The sequence below is a fragment of the Aulonocara sp. 'chitande type north' Nkhata Bay genome, linkage group LG10 (assembly GCF_057382095.1).
Source record: "Aulonocara sp. 'chitande type north' Nkhata Bay isolate Kocher_YH1m ecotype deep benthic linkage group LG10, A_spYH_male_GT1.1, whole genome shotgun sequence".
Taxonomy (NCBI): domain Eukaryota; kingdom Metazoa; phylum Chordata; class Actinopteri; order Cichliformes; family Cichlidae; genus Aulonocara; species Aulonocara sp. 'chitande type north' Nkhata Bay.
This window is the reverse complement of record NC_141353.1, coordinates 17,048,154-17,062,848: the sequence shown is the minus strand read 5'-3', so window position 1 is coordinate 17,062,848 and position 14,695 is coordinate 17,048,154. Positions and strand designations below refer to the sequence as shown.

General features: G+C 39.4%; 2 protein-coding genes across 4 annotated transcripts; both read right to left on the bottom strand.

The window, feature by feature from the left end:
* Positions 1–490: 490 nt before the first annotated feature.
* LOC147320598 (uncharacterized) lies at positions 491–2,163 on the bottom strand. The gene has a single exon (XM_086308698.1). It carries the CDS (start codon positions 1,721–1,723, stop codon positions 656–658), a length of 1,068 nt encoding a protein of 355 aa, XP_086164824.1. The 5' UTR covers positions 1,724–2,163; the 3' UTR covers positions 491–655.
* Positions 2,164–3,769: 1,606 nt separating this feature from the next.
* On the bottom strand, positions 3,770–14,674 carry LOC147320597 (uncharacterized). 3 transcript variants are annotated; one of them, XM_086308700.1, is made up of 5 exons: positions 14,042–14,674; positions 13,444–13,591; positions 13,171–13,294; positions 9,995–10,099; positions 3,770–4,789 (listed from the first exon to the last, which is right to left on the bottom strand). In XM_086308700.1, the coding sequence occupies exons 4-5, from the start codon at positions 10,010–10,012 to the stop codon at positions 3,935–3,937; spliced, it is 873 nt and encodes a 290-aa protein (XP_086164826.1). In that variant the 5' UTR covers positions 10,013–10,099; positions 13,171–13,294; positions 13,444–13,591; positions 14,042–14,674; the 3' UTR covers positions 3,770–3,934. The 3 variants fall into 3 exon arrangements, with proteins under 3 accessions (XP_086164826.1, XP_086164827.1, XP_086164825.1); XM_086308701.1 differs by lacking the exons at positions 13,444–13,591; positions 14,042–14,674 and having other exon boundaries at positions 13,171–13,299; XM_086308699.1 differs by lacking the exons at positions 13,171–13,294; positions 13,444–13,591; positions 14,042–14,674 and adding an exon at positions 11,423–11,519.
* Between the last annotated feature and the right edge of the window lie 21 nt (positions 14,675–14,695).

Here is a 14,695-nt window from a genome sequence, read left to right as displayed (position 1 = left end):
AGAAAGATATGGAGGGCAGAGATGATGAATAGCCTTAAATGTGTACAAGAGTATTTTGAAATTGATACGATATTTGACCGGGAGCCAGTGAAGCTGCTGCAGAACAGGAGTAATGTGGTGGATAGAAGGGGTCCTGGTGATGATACGGGCAGCAGAGTTCTGGACGCGTTGAAGCTTGTGGATGGATTTTTGAGTATAAAAATAACCTGAATAAATACAAATAAAGGGAAAGAGCTGTCCAGACCTCTGTCTCTGACCATCTGTGTTAACACTTGAAATCGGAAACATGTAAATGTAACAAACATGTTAAAACATAAGAAATCAGGAAGGGGCAAAAAAAGCATTTTGCTAAAAAAAGATTTAGAGCAGAAGTTTTTAAAATGAAGATATATTGCATTTATTTACAATTAAAAACACACAGAGCAGAAAGTGTGTTACTGTTTTACATCCACAGACACACAAGAAAAGAAGCCGGCAACGTGAGGTCAAGTTATGGCAATTTTATTTGTGTATTTCAGTACATGTATTCAGAATAGAGTTTTTAAAAACAAACAAACGTCCCAAGTCAAGTTTGGGGGGATTTTTGTGAAAGAAAGGTTGAGAGAGGGGGAAGGAGGAAGAAACTATTGCTCTCCTTAAACTTGATGCTGCTGGGTCAGTTTTTTCTCAGCAGTCTGCTCCAGAATCCACTCCTGTCCTCGGCTTTCTTTTCTTTTTCTTTTGCCTTCAGCTCTTTTAAGGTTTTGTTTAGCTGCTCCTCGGCATCTTTAAATGCTTCTTTCAGCTGCTGTTTGGCCAGTTTGACTTTCTGTTTCAGGAGCTCTTTAGCTTCCTTTTTGTGCTTTTGCATTTCTTTAAGTGCATCTTTGCAGCCTTTCTTGGTCACCTCAGACGCTGTCGTTTCTTTCTTGAATACCTTCAACTCAATTTTCTCTTCTGCAAGTTCTTCTTGCACTTTCATCAGTTTCTTCTTCAGAGTTTCACTTTCCTGTTTTGCCTCCCATTTTCCATGTGTCTCTTTTTCTATTTCTTCCTCTGTTTCCAGCAACTTCTTCCTCATGTTTTGAGTGAAACTCTTTGTATTTTCCATTTCTTTCTTTGCTTCCTGTATTTTAAATTTCTCTTCCTCCAACACTTTTTGAGCTTCCAACAATTCTTTCTTCATATTTTCAATCTCATTTTCTGCCTCATGTTTACGTTTTTTCTCCTCTTCAAGTTGTTGCTTTACATGCAGTAATTCCTTCCTGAGTATTTCAGCTTCAGCCGTTACATTTTCAGCTTCTTGTGCTGCCAACTGCATTTTCCTTTTCTCCCCTTCAAAAGCTTCCTGCACCTCCTGTAATTCCTGCATCACATTTTCTGCCTCCTTCTTTGCAGTTTGATATTTATTTTTAGCTTCTTGTGCTGTGCTTTTCTCTTCCTGCAATGCTTTTTGAGCTTCCAACAGTTCTTTCTTGATGTTTTCATTCTCATTTTCTGCTTGTTGTTTTCCCATCTTCTCTCCTTTAAGCTTTAGACCCACATGCAGTAATTCCTTCAATACTACTTCGGTTTCAAACTTTGAATTTTTAGCTTCTTCTCTTGATTCTTCTGCCACTTCTTTTAATTTGACATTTTCAGCCTGTATTATTTGAAATTCTTCTCGTAGTTTAATCAGCTCAGACTGTTCTGTACTGTATGGTGACGCACTCACCAATCCTCTTCTCGATCTCCCTTGATTCATTTTGGCCTTTTAAACAAAGGAACCAAAGTTTTGTAGAGAAGTGAAGTTTTCGATGTGTTTTTTTTCTTCAACCGTCGTCTGTCCTGCACAGAGATGCTGCTGTAGATGTGTCTCTAGCTGTGTCTGGATAAAATGAAAAATGCTGTAACTAAGTGCTTGTGTTGCACAGTTCTACGAAACATTCCATTCCATGCATGCTCCGCCCACATGGTCAGGAATGTCAGGTGCTGCATCACCAAATGCTGCTCCCGTTGCCTAGCAATAACAGCTGTTTACTTTTTGGGGTCTGGTTCATTATTTAATAAAGAAAACATGTCCAAGTATTGCAACCATGGTGCTGAGGCTCAGTGCATATTCTAGCCTGCTGTGTGGGTGGGCAGCTAGAAATCACTGGTGGGCAACATGAGAGAGGAGAAAACTGGAGCAGCCAAGCAGGGAGCTGCAGGTTGCTGGTTTGAGTCTCTGTTCAGATGCTGGTGTCTCCTCTCTCTGAGATGTTTGCAAACAGTCCCAGATAAAACAATAAGGATAATAAACAAACACGTGACTAAACTAACATTTATGACACTGATATGTTTCATGTGATGGCCTCTATACAGCAGTCACTGCAAGCATCCACATCAGCACACTTACTTTTCTTTAAGCAGGCGTGCTGGGGTCCTCCTAAGGAAAGTTTGAGAACTTCATTTCCTTCATGCTGGTGAACTTTTTACCAAATTTTTTCATCAAAGCTTCTCCATCACTGACAGCGATTGTTTGGATCTTCACACTCATCTCCATGAACCCTAAAAATTGAGTTTCACTTTGCTCATATAATGCCAGGAGTGTCTCCATATTCCACAAAAGTCTATGCAAACATGTAACAGTATCCCATATTCATAAAAATATTATTGATATTATAACAAAAGCTGTCTCCACCACAATTGTCCCAATTGCTTTTTTAAACAGGATTTTCAACCAGAGGATTTCCCTAAAGCTTAATTTTTTAAATATTTTGTAGACAACAGAATCATTTCAGAAAAACTCAAAATGACTGGTGTCAATATTATTTGCCCCACAAAAAAGGTCAAATATAAAAAAATATTGCAAATATTGCACAGTGAAAAGGCACTACAGCTCAGTTGTTCCCACTCGCCTTTGTCCTCCTGTTTCCCCTCCCTCTCCCCTCCAACGAGGAGTTAAACAGTTTGATGGCGTGTGGGACAAAGGAGTCGCTGAATAGGCTCCTCTGATTATTTACGAGCATGTGCAGAGGATGCCCAGCATTTTCCATAATGTCCAGCAGTTTCTTTAATGTCCTTTTCTCTCCCACTATCACCAAAGTGTCCAGCTTCATGCCGACCACAGAGCTAGCCTTCCCGATTCGTTTTTCCAGTCTGGATGAGTCCTTTGCTGTGCTGCTCCCCCAGCTGTTTCTGGTTCTGTTTTGGTTAAGTCCTAAGTAGTCCTGATTTTGAACTGTTGTAGTCCTGTTTTGAGGGGAGAGATGATGAATAGCCTTAGATTACTTACTGGATCCACCCCAGATGAGCTGCTTTTGCAGTTCCAGGAAACCTGTACTCAGACCCTAAACCCTGTGAACCCATTAAAAACCAGGCGCCCAAAACGTGTTCCACAGCCCTGGTTAAATGAATCCACCCAAGCAGTCAGGCGTCAGTGTAGGAGAGCAGAGTGAAAGTGGAAGAAAGACAAATTGCAGGTTTCTTTTGAAATGTTAAAAGAATGTTTCTCAGGTCATTGTGTTAAATTGTCATAATCGCCGTGTTCTTTAAGACTATCAGCTCTACTCTAAACAACCCTGAAAGCCTCTGCTGACACATGTCATCAGTTCCTTTCTTTCTTTGTAAACAAGGTCGAGTCTGTCAGGTCAGCAATAGAACTTCCTACAGATGACCCATCAGTGTTTATTCCATGACTGTAAACATGTTTCCATTTGTCACTTCAGTCTTTACTCTGAAATACAGGAAATGACATCATGGCTCAAAATCTTTATTTAACTTTTTTTTTAAAAACTTTATTTAAGAAGTTAAACAAAAAGAACTTTAACAAAATACATTCAATAAAAACTTGAACAACAGGAAACTGATTTTTCATCCAACCACTGAAAAAAAAGGTAATGACTGAACACAAACAGAAGAACAATTTATAAAGATTAACATGGAACTACAGGAACAGTTTGATTCACAGCCTCATTAGAACTTTAACTTAAACTTAAGGAGAGCCGACCTGAACTCTGTGGAGCCTGATCTCCAGGGTTTTAAGTTGGACTCTGAAACCAGAGGATGTCTCTCTCTCTTCAGATTCACTCTGATCCTGTGATGGGAACGGTTTCAGCCCTGCGTGATCGCGCTGATGTTTGCACAGAGCAGATAATGAAGTGAATGTTTTGGCACAGTGGTAACAGTGAAACAGTTTATTAGTAACGTGGGATCGTTTGTGTGCAGAGTATGAACTGAGATTACTGAAGCTCTTGTCACACTGCTCACAGCTGTAGTTTCCTTCCATGTGTGTACGTTCATGCTCGTTACGACTACCTGACTGTGAGAAGCTTTTGTCACAGTGTCTGCACTTGTATGGTTTCTCTCCTGTGTGGACTCGTTTGTGTGTTTTAAGCTGACCTGCAGTGGTGAAGGATGACCCACACTGATCACACCAGTACACATCTTCTCCGGAGTGAATGCGTACGTGTATATTTCGGCTCCATACCCGGCTGAAGGTTTTTCCACAGATGTCACAGCTGTATGTCTTAACTCCAGAGTGGGTAACTAGATGACTCTGTAAGTTGCTACTTTGAGTCAAAGCTTTGCCACACTGATCACAGCTGTAAGCTTTAACTTCACTGTGGATGACTTGGTGTCTTTTTAGGACATTCTTCCAGGAAAACGACTTTCCACACAAGTCACAGCTGAACGGTCTCTCTCCAGTGTGGATGAGCTGATGTTGTTTTAGTTTAGACTTCCAGGTAAAATCCTTCCCACACTCGTCACAGGTGTATTTTTTCTCTCTCTTTCTTCTGTGAGGTTTGTCGGCCTCCTGAGAGCGCTGACTTCTCGGTCCACGTTGGTCCTGCAGTGACAGAGATACAAGCAGAGGCAGTGAGTGAAATGCAGTCATTAAACAAACTGAAGCTTCAAACTCCCTCCATTAATACTAGTTTTAAACCTCAAGGTGGAGTGTGGCACCAAACACCTTAAAGGTCTCTTATCCCCACCTACTGGTAGTAGTAACACATTACATCCAACCTGCTGTTAAAGATAATTAATCATTGTTCAAACACTCTAAAATCATGCCCATCCCTCCTGCCTGTGCACAAATATTAATGCTAACACACTCAGAATAGTAATAAATGTTTACCAGGTCTGTACTTTTTTATATTTCCTGTTTGTTTCCTATTATATATTTCTATAATTGTATAATTTATTCGATAATAATAAATCATATGTAACAGTTACTAGCTTGGTTCAGTGAAGGATGATGTCAGAGTCTGACTGTAACCTGACGTTTTTTTTTTTACTTTTACTCGCTACATTAAAAAAAAAATCTGTATTTTCTACTCCTTACATTTTCAACACAGGCTTGTTACTTTTGGTTTAAGTCATTTGAGGGGAGTTATTTCATCACTGCGGGCATCAAAGATTAAATTGATTTGAGCCTAAACAGTAACACATGAAATCCAATCCTGCATCATACACCAGGCTGTGTGGTAAAGTCCTATAAATGGAGCATGTAACGATCACTGTAACACAAACCGTAAATTTTATCTGAGTTTAAAGGTTTAAATCACCGTTAATTTCATCCTTCTATGATTCAGAGTTTGGCGACATCCTTATCATACAGAGTTCCGTTGGCTGAGTTGGGGAAAAGTTCTCAATAGAGTTTTTGAGCTCAGCAAAGAAATCTATCAGTTCATGGTGTGAGATTATTATATTATCTTATGCCACGTTATACCCCTAATTAAAGATAGTGAAATTATTACGTAGTTTTAGTTTGCATTATTCTCCTGACTTTGAAGAAGGTGACAACTATTACAGTTATTAAACTGATTTGTATTACATTAGACTGCTGATTTATTGTGAATGAGTGATATTGTTTTATGATGCATTATACTGCTGAGGTATAAGAAATACTGTTTTCAGAGAGTCATGGCCTTATTTGTCTGATTAGAAGAGAACAGAGCATACCGGAGAGGTTTTCTGCCCCATCTCATCAGGAGGAGATAAAACAGGGAGCCAAGGCCGTCACTTAGGCGCCGTAAGAGAGAAAGAATGTGAATGTTTAGGTTTTATGACTAGGTGGAGGGGGGCTGAAGCTATAAGAATGTGAGAAACACTCAGACGCTTCGAGATCAGGCGGACACCCTCCCGCGCTCATCTCCCCTCCGGATGGTTTATGCTCAAAAGTGTTGAATTGTATGGAATAAAAGATTGTTGATTGAGCATTTATACACCGAGTATTGTCCTTCCTTCAGCCCAAAGATCAAAAGAATTGGGAGATTTAACAATGGACATGGCATGTATGATGCAGTGAAGGCATTTCAAGTGAAGCTGTCACAAATGCACCAGTGCAACCTGTCTCACTTTCCCTGTTGCCAAGTAATGTTGAACCAAGTCGGCGCACTTTGCTGATAAACTGAGCGCACTGAGTTCGCGGCGCTTTGGTGACTGTGAAGCACAAAAAGAGAATTTCAAGCTTCTTCTTTACGTGGAAACTGCACCTGTGCAGATTCAGATGGAGCTGCAGTGTAATGGTACACTCAAGGCAAAGTACGACACTGAATGGCCTGCACAGTTTATTAGTTCCATTCCTGCAGCAATGCCCCAGCTCCGTCTACATGCAGCTCCAACCTTGTGTATGTTTTCATTTATTTTTTCTGGGGTTTTTGCAGCATGTTCATATTTCTAACTTGCATAATTTTGACAGGATATATTTTTATGAAGATCAAAACATTTAAAGTTAAAGTTGATTTTTTAAGTTTATTTATTCTGGAATAAAATTCCTGTCTGTTTTTATTCATATTTCTGTTTAAAAAACATGGTTTTAGTGTGTTCAATAAATGTTTATCTTGTTTGGCCCGCGACCTAAAGTGTGCCTTGAGTTTTGCTCCCTGTGCAGTTGAGTTTGACACCCCTGGTGTAGAGGATGGAAATCAGCCAGGACAACTCATGAAACATCTGCAGACATCTGGTTGAATTCAGTTGTGTACATCCACAGAGAGCAGCAGGTCAGCTGATCACATCCTGTACATTAAGAGCATCGACTGGAGCTCTCAATAGAAATGATTGTGAGCTGTGACTCTTTTCCCCACACTGAGCCACTACAGCTGATTTTAGGGTTGAATCCTGCTGAATCCCACTTTAACCTCTTCCCTGCCCATTTTCCTCTTTAGAGGCAAAGTCACCCTCTACAATGTAGGCATTGTATTATTACATGAATATTACATTACATTAATATAGCACAAGGTTCAGTTAGTTTTGCATAATATATATATCAGTACTTCATCTTTTACCCCTTTAAGACCTACCATAGAACCAAGAGCTTATGTTTATATTTTTACTAGAGATGGCACGATACCACTTTTTTATGTCCGATACCATAAATTTGGATATCTGCCGATACCGATATGAATCCGTATTTTTTAATCAACAGAACTGTTTTTTTTTTAAATATCTTGCTGTTTTTGTATAAGTTCATACTCAAGTTAAAAAACAAAACACTAAAGCTATTCTGTTATACCTGTATGCAAAAAATACACAGCACCCAAATATTTCATAGTTCAGTAATAGTGATCAATCTAATACACTTAATCCTACTCCATCCTCCCTATTCTGGTATTTTAAGGAGTAAGTAACCTAAATAATAGGGCTCTAAAACTCCCAGCAAAAAAAAAAAAATAGATAGGGAATCACCCACCCTCCACTTCATGATGCTTAATCAACATAATCAACTTTAATTTGATGCAGTGTGAAAAAAGATTCACAGAAATCAATTATTTTTCAAGAATAATTAAATAGATTCAACATCTTTCTTCAACAGAATTGCAGACTGCACAGATGGTACCTTCCCAAAGGAAAAAGTAGTAAAGCTTACTAGGGTATATTAGGCTTAGTTACTATATACAGTCATGGACTTCTATACATTTTACATCAGATTAAAACTTTGGGTGTAAGATTCAGATAATTATTTATTAAAATCTAGACATTTTAAATGAGAATAAGAAAGAAAAGGATGTCTTTGTGCCCCCTTTTCCCTGTTAATGCCCTATCGGCCACCCTGGCTAAACTTTGCTAGATCCGCCCCTGCACAGTTACCAGCCGTCAGCTAGAAAAGGATCCTGGTGTAGAAAGTAATATTAAATAAATTCTAACAACAGCTTATCAAGGTTAAACGTGCTGCTGTTGTTCAGCTGCTGGTTTCCTCTTTCTGGCGCGAAGTGGGCAATAAACAAACAAGAGAGACGGACTCGCGACAGAAAAGCCGATCAGCTGATCATGATTTCATGACTGAAGTAGCAGCAGGAGAGGGAGGGGGAGAGAAGAGGCAGTCGCTCCATATATGTTCCATCGCAGGAATGCTTTACAAACATTCAGAGACGAACTTACACACTTGCTTTACTTCTCTCTGGGATAACTTCCTCGGAGATGAAATGCCGGATTGGTAGCGAGGCTACAAATACACACAGCCGCTCTATCACGTGAGCACACTGCTCCGACGTGCTACGGTTATGAGCCGAGTTACGCCATGTCGCAAGTTTTGTGAGGTGCTTTTTTGAAATTTAATGGATCGGATTACATTTTTTATTTCTCTCCGATATCAGATCCAGTAATTTACGTCAGTATCGAACCGATACCGATACGTGATATCGGATCGGTCCATCTCTAATTTTTACATGCCCTTAATGCAGGGCTCTAGAGTGCGACCAATTTGGTCGCAAATGCGACCTGCGAACTTTATATGCAGAACATTGTAGAATATTTTGAAGGTTATCTGCTATAAAAAGCCAGACAAGGAAAATCTCCTTCATGTTTTTCTGTGTTTTATTCTCAGTTACTTTCACACAAAGGCATCTGCTGTGATGTTCACAATTCTGAAGAAGTCAGTACTGATAAATGATCAGAATTATAATATTTCTGACTGTCTGAGGCTAAGTTGCATCGAATCGGGACTTTGAAAACCGGAATCGAATGGATTATAGAAATCAGTGATGATACCCAGCCCTAGTGAGCAGCCTAGGCACGACAGAAGTGGATGTAGCTGTAATAGGAAAAGAACTATTGCTAACTTTTCTGTTAAGTTAAGGCCTGATCCTTCTGAAATTCATAGCCAGTGCTCTGACACGGTGTCATCAATCTTTGAATGCTGAAAAAGCACAGTGTATCCAGAAAAACACATTATATTATATAAATTATTATAAAATTTGTGTGCGCCTAACTTTTGTGCTGGTACACCTAACTTTTTAAAGTTAGGCGTACCGGCAAAAAGTTAGTCTAGAGCCCTGCCTTAATGCCATTTTGGGGAGCATTTCAAGTTGCTATACATCAATATGACCATTATATCCCAAATGTTAATAATATCTATGCATTAAGTCCATAGTAACTACATAAAGTGCAAAAAAACTGCAATAAAATACAGAAAAATTTAAATTGTTTTTGTTTTGTTTTTTACACATATTTGTAGTTAGAAAATTGTATCCCTCAAAACTGTAAATTTAAAAAAGTTGCACATTGTTTCCAACCACAGGAAATTTGTTTTTGAGCATTTTTGAGGAAAAACAAAAATAAATATTATAATGCAAATTTGCAAACAAACAGCATGTGCATCAAAATAAACTATTACCAACAGTGCAGTTTGAGTTCTAAGCATCCCAGAAACAATACAGAAAAGAATAAAGTCAAACATGACTTTTAAAAACACCAGTATAGGTGTCGCTGAAGGCAGGTTTTGGCAGGTAAAGTCGGACATGTGATAGTTCGCGCTGGCATCTATTCCAACATAGGAAGTGCTATGAACAGCAAAGCGTGTTTCTGGTATATTATGTTTTTTTGCTGCAAGTGCTTTTTATGCAATTTCTGCAAATACATATGTGGAAGGAAACGTGACCTAGGGCAAGCTGATGGCATAAGATGTAAGTACAACTATTCTTAAATAAAATAATTGTGTTAGCTTAAGTGCAGTTCTACCGGGATTTTAAAATTGTTACGCAAAACGGAGCATTCCTGCTCCAATAGGCCTTAAAGGGTTAATGGAGTATTTCTTAACACTAGTATCTGTCACCTTCTTTGTCGAACTCATTGTTTTCTCTGCAGTGGCTGAGCTGAGTCCAAGTAGCGTAAATGTTCCCCTGCTGCTCCGTCAGACTCTTCTCCTCCTCCTGATCAGCTGGGACACAAAACAGAACTTTGTTAGGCTCCACACTGCACTGAAGAGTCAAAGTGTCTCATATGTTCATCTGAGAGCACAAACAACAAATTTTAGCTTCCCTGGGTGAGCAACTTGTTTAAAACATACACAAAAGGTTTGAGCACCGATACCAAATTCAGCAGTATGGCACACCAGTACCAGGAGAGCAATTCCTCTTTAAAAAAAAGCCCTGGCAAAGAACAAAAACAGAACAATCGATGGACCTGCATAAACGAGTACAGTGTTTCCCAACCACTGTGCCGCGGCATATATACGTGTGCCGTGAGAACTGATCAGGTGTGCCGTGGAAGATTATCCTATCTGAGTGGGTGTAGAAATCTGAGCCATGATCTGAGTAACCCTCATCACTCAGTCACACTCCGATTCTCTACTTATATCAAGTCCATTGCACTACTTTCAAGCATTCTGCAACCTGTCCTCTAATTTATTCTTACTGTCTTACTATTTATATTGTTTTCCATGCACAGTTGGTGTGGAGCACCCACAATTTAGTTGAATATGTACAAAGACAATAAAAGACTATTCTATTCTATTTTAAAAACTCTGCAGTACTTTTAAAACACAGATCCCCTCTTGGGGTTCGAGGCTGTATTTGTTTTAAAAATGAATCTCTGGTATCTCTGGCCTATCATTATTATTTTGCTAACAGTTAATCAGGCTCATTTACTGAATACTGATCAGAATTTATCAAATTATCTTTGAAATGATTCTAACAACAGGCCTCTCAGAGTGAGGCCAGTTTTTACAATCACATGCCCTGTGGGCTGACACAACTTTGCTGATAAGACAAAGGCAGCTGTGTTTTAGTCTGGAATACATTTATTTTTTACCTTTCTTTTAAATTGATTTCATTATAGCACTTTTACCGCCAACATATTTGGATTTTTTGGCGCTGGAAGTGACCTTATATTGATGATGGCTGGCGTTAGCTAGCTAGCTAGCTAGCTTGGATAGCACGCTGCATTCAAAAACTATGCAGGTGCCACACAGTGACAGAGATGCTAACTAGCGCTTAGTAACAGACTAATAAAATAATAGAAACTCTGATTACACTTAGCTAATTTAAAAGCTTTCTTCTAATAATAACACTGTTTTCTTCTCTGTGTTTCATTAGCATTTGTTAATATTTTCTTGTAAATTAGTTTATAGCAGCTTGACTTGATGTAGAGGCTTTTTCTTTCAACTGGTTCACAAATAACTGACAACAGAGACCGAGGAGAGCAACAGAAAACTTCACTCAGGAGCTAAATTCAAGATTGACTGAACTCAGATCAAAGTTACCTTAGTGCTTCACTTTAGATGAGGAAGAAAAATAAACTAAAACACAAACACAATGAAGCGGGAACTTCGCGGCTTCTTCTTCTTTGGGGTTTTCTTTGGCGGTTAGAGCTTTAAGGTGCATTACCGCCACCTGCTGGACTAGATGGTTCTTAAACTAAAACTAGACATTTAAAAGTATTTTAATAAACAATAAAAACAAAGACAAAATGTTTCAGTGTGTTATATTCATGAACATAAACATCAGATGGCTTCAGCTTACGCTTACCCCCATTTATTTAAGAGATTTTGCTCTCTGCAGGCGAGGATTTTTTGTTTAGAGGATCTTTGTAAGCCTGTATTTACTTTAAAAGAAGGGAAGCACTTCTTCATTCTATAGAAAAGGTGACACATTACAGATGAGTTCATAAAAAGTGTCTCTGTCACTCTTTCAAGGCTCTGTCACTTTTTCTTTTTGACTGGAACAGCATGGTAAAGTAGGCCTAGGCTGCCATCTTGTGGCAGTGTGTTGTTACTACAACATATGAAATTGTGTTTCTATTGGAAATATAATTCAGCACCACTGAGCCGCTCTCTCAGTTACAAACTGAACCTGTTTCTTAGACATATAAATCACTAAGTACAGTGAAGCTTTTGGTTTTGTAAAAGTTTTTCTTATTCTAAATGCATGTTGATTTTTATCAGGGTGAAGAGCAGTTAGCAGTGCATTCATGGACATCTTTAAACTATTATTTGAAGAATCTTTGGTGATGATGGCATGAACTAGAAGCGCGAGCTCCAGGTGAGACTGCACAGAACAACAAGTGTCCTTAAACTGCATCAACTGATGACTTCTCACAATTTTATTCCACTGTGTGTTTTTATCATTGAACGTTTCTGTCTTCAGGTTTCTCTCAGACCAAGATTGAATGTGATGACAAGGGTGATGGATGGTGTGACATGTGCTGCTGGCCCACAGAACCAGGTGAGTATGCTGTCCATGTGCTCTGCAACAATGAGGACATCCAACACTCTCAGTTAAGATTAGTTTTCATGATTGTTGCCTCAAGGCCTGAGATCATGGTGGTGGGCTTGTGATGGACACACATGGCTGAAACCTCTCCTGTAGAGGCTAAGCCCAGGCTTGAAACCACTGGGGTGTTCGTTGGCGGGGGTGACGCGATGTCACTGGTATGCATGAATTTATTAAACTTGATACAGTCCAATAACTCCAGCCTTACTCATCTTGTCCTTCAGATTCTTTATTTCTAGGATTTAACAGCAGCGCAGCGGTCACAAACTGTTTGCTTCCTCCCGATCAACAACACAGCTGCCGCTAATTACGTGTGTCTACCTTAAATATCTTCACAAACTCAAAATGTGACCTCTAGCACCAAACGCTTGCTGCAGTTCTTGGTGTCAGAGGTGACACACAAGGTATAGCACAGATGTCGTTATATTGCTCCAGCTGTGTATTGCTAGCTGTGGGGAGGCTTTTTATCTTGTTTACAGCATCTCTCCTGAGCAGGAAGCTCTGCCAGCCCAGCTCGGCTCTGAGCCAGACGTTATAGTATGAGTGGACCAAGATGATGGTGCTTCCCATCACACTCCACTCGCCAAATACACTCTCTGATACACCACAGCACACGGCAACCTGGTGAGGTAACAAATCACTGACAGTGAGGCAGAGACAATGCTGATGCATTACATGACAGTGTTGGTTTACAGTCAGAACTTAGCAAAGAGTTGCTGTACGTGTGTGTGACACATACCAGAACCTCCAGCAATCTGTAGGTCCCATTTACACAATATATGACTTCATCCATGTTCTCCACTGGAGCTTTATGAAACTCCTCCACCATGAAGAGAACAACAGGTCAACAGAGTGCCAAGCACCTGGCGGTAGAGTGTTTCAGAGTTATTATGGAATTAAAAAACAAGCAAATATACATGTTTAATTATTATTGGCCTGAACTGTTTGGGTAGAGCAAGTTTAAACTATTTAATTTAATGTTTTTGCACACTGCGATGCGGTTGTGTGTTACCTGGAGAGAGGTGAGGATTGAGGAGGAGATGATGATGAGAAGCCAGAAGTCCGTGTGGAAGAACTGGCAGATCATAAAAGCCATGTACGCTGGAAAGATCAGCAGGAAGGGACAGAGAGAAACTGCACGGAAGTGCTTCCACAAACTCCTACGGGACGGGCAGCAAAACCAGCGTATGAGAAAGCAGTCAGGTTGATAACAGGCTTTGCAAACACACATTCAGTCAGATTACATTTATTGATGTCAAAAAGACAAACTGCCTGTTTAAGAATGAAGAAAGAAGGACAGTACACCGTAGTATTACTTAACTTATGATGTTAGCATGAGTTGTACTGATGACCATAGATAATGAATTCTGTGATAATTAACTAACTGCCCATAGTTATTAATAGTTGTTTATGATCAGTAAAAAATAAAACAAACAGTGGGACACAGAGTTTTCTTAAAAATAAACACATGAAAAAAGTCTTTGGTATATTATCTTAATTGCCTCTAGATGCTCCCAGGGCTAGGACTCAGCTATCTCCAGCATGGACTGCAGGATGGAAGCAACAACAATAAAGAGGATGATAGAGAGGAGGAAGGCTCTGTGGATGACCTGCAGCTCAATGAGGCCAGTTTGGACAGCAAGGATTAGCAAGGTGATCCCTTCAGTCATCCCCCTGCACAGAGAGGAAACAAATTAGAGCAACACACCACAATTATATGCCTTGGCTTTGCACTCAAGTTGGAGATCATATACACGTTTATCCAGACTTGACCTTTGGGTATACAATGTCAATTATTTTATCCTATTAGACAGTTGTGTGAAATGCAGACATCCTTAAAGAACAGTGTAGTAGCGGCCGGTAATAAACCAGTCCTCATAAAGGAACAGTGCTCTTTAATGAATTCAGCACAGACTTTACATCGTAGAGGTAACAGGGAGACACAACAAGTTATCAGTTAGCCATCTAACTATACTCTAACTCTAAAACTTTTCCAACTCCACTTTACTCTTATTTCACGACACCACCCTCTAGTGGTGCAATATGGTACGATCATTACAGGACAACATCTCTCTCTTTATGAAAAGAGTTCACCAAATAGCGTAGTACAGAAATAAAGTAATTCACTGTTTAGCAAGTCACACATACACTTGTGAACTTAAATGTCGCAATAGTTATACCATCAGAATACTACAACTAGCAAAGTTTAATAAGCCTGAAACTATATTGCACTCCTACGTAAAATGAAAAGAAATTATTATTCC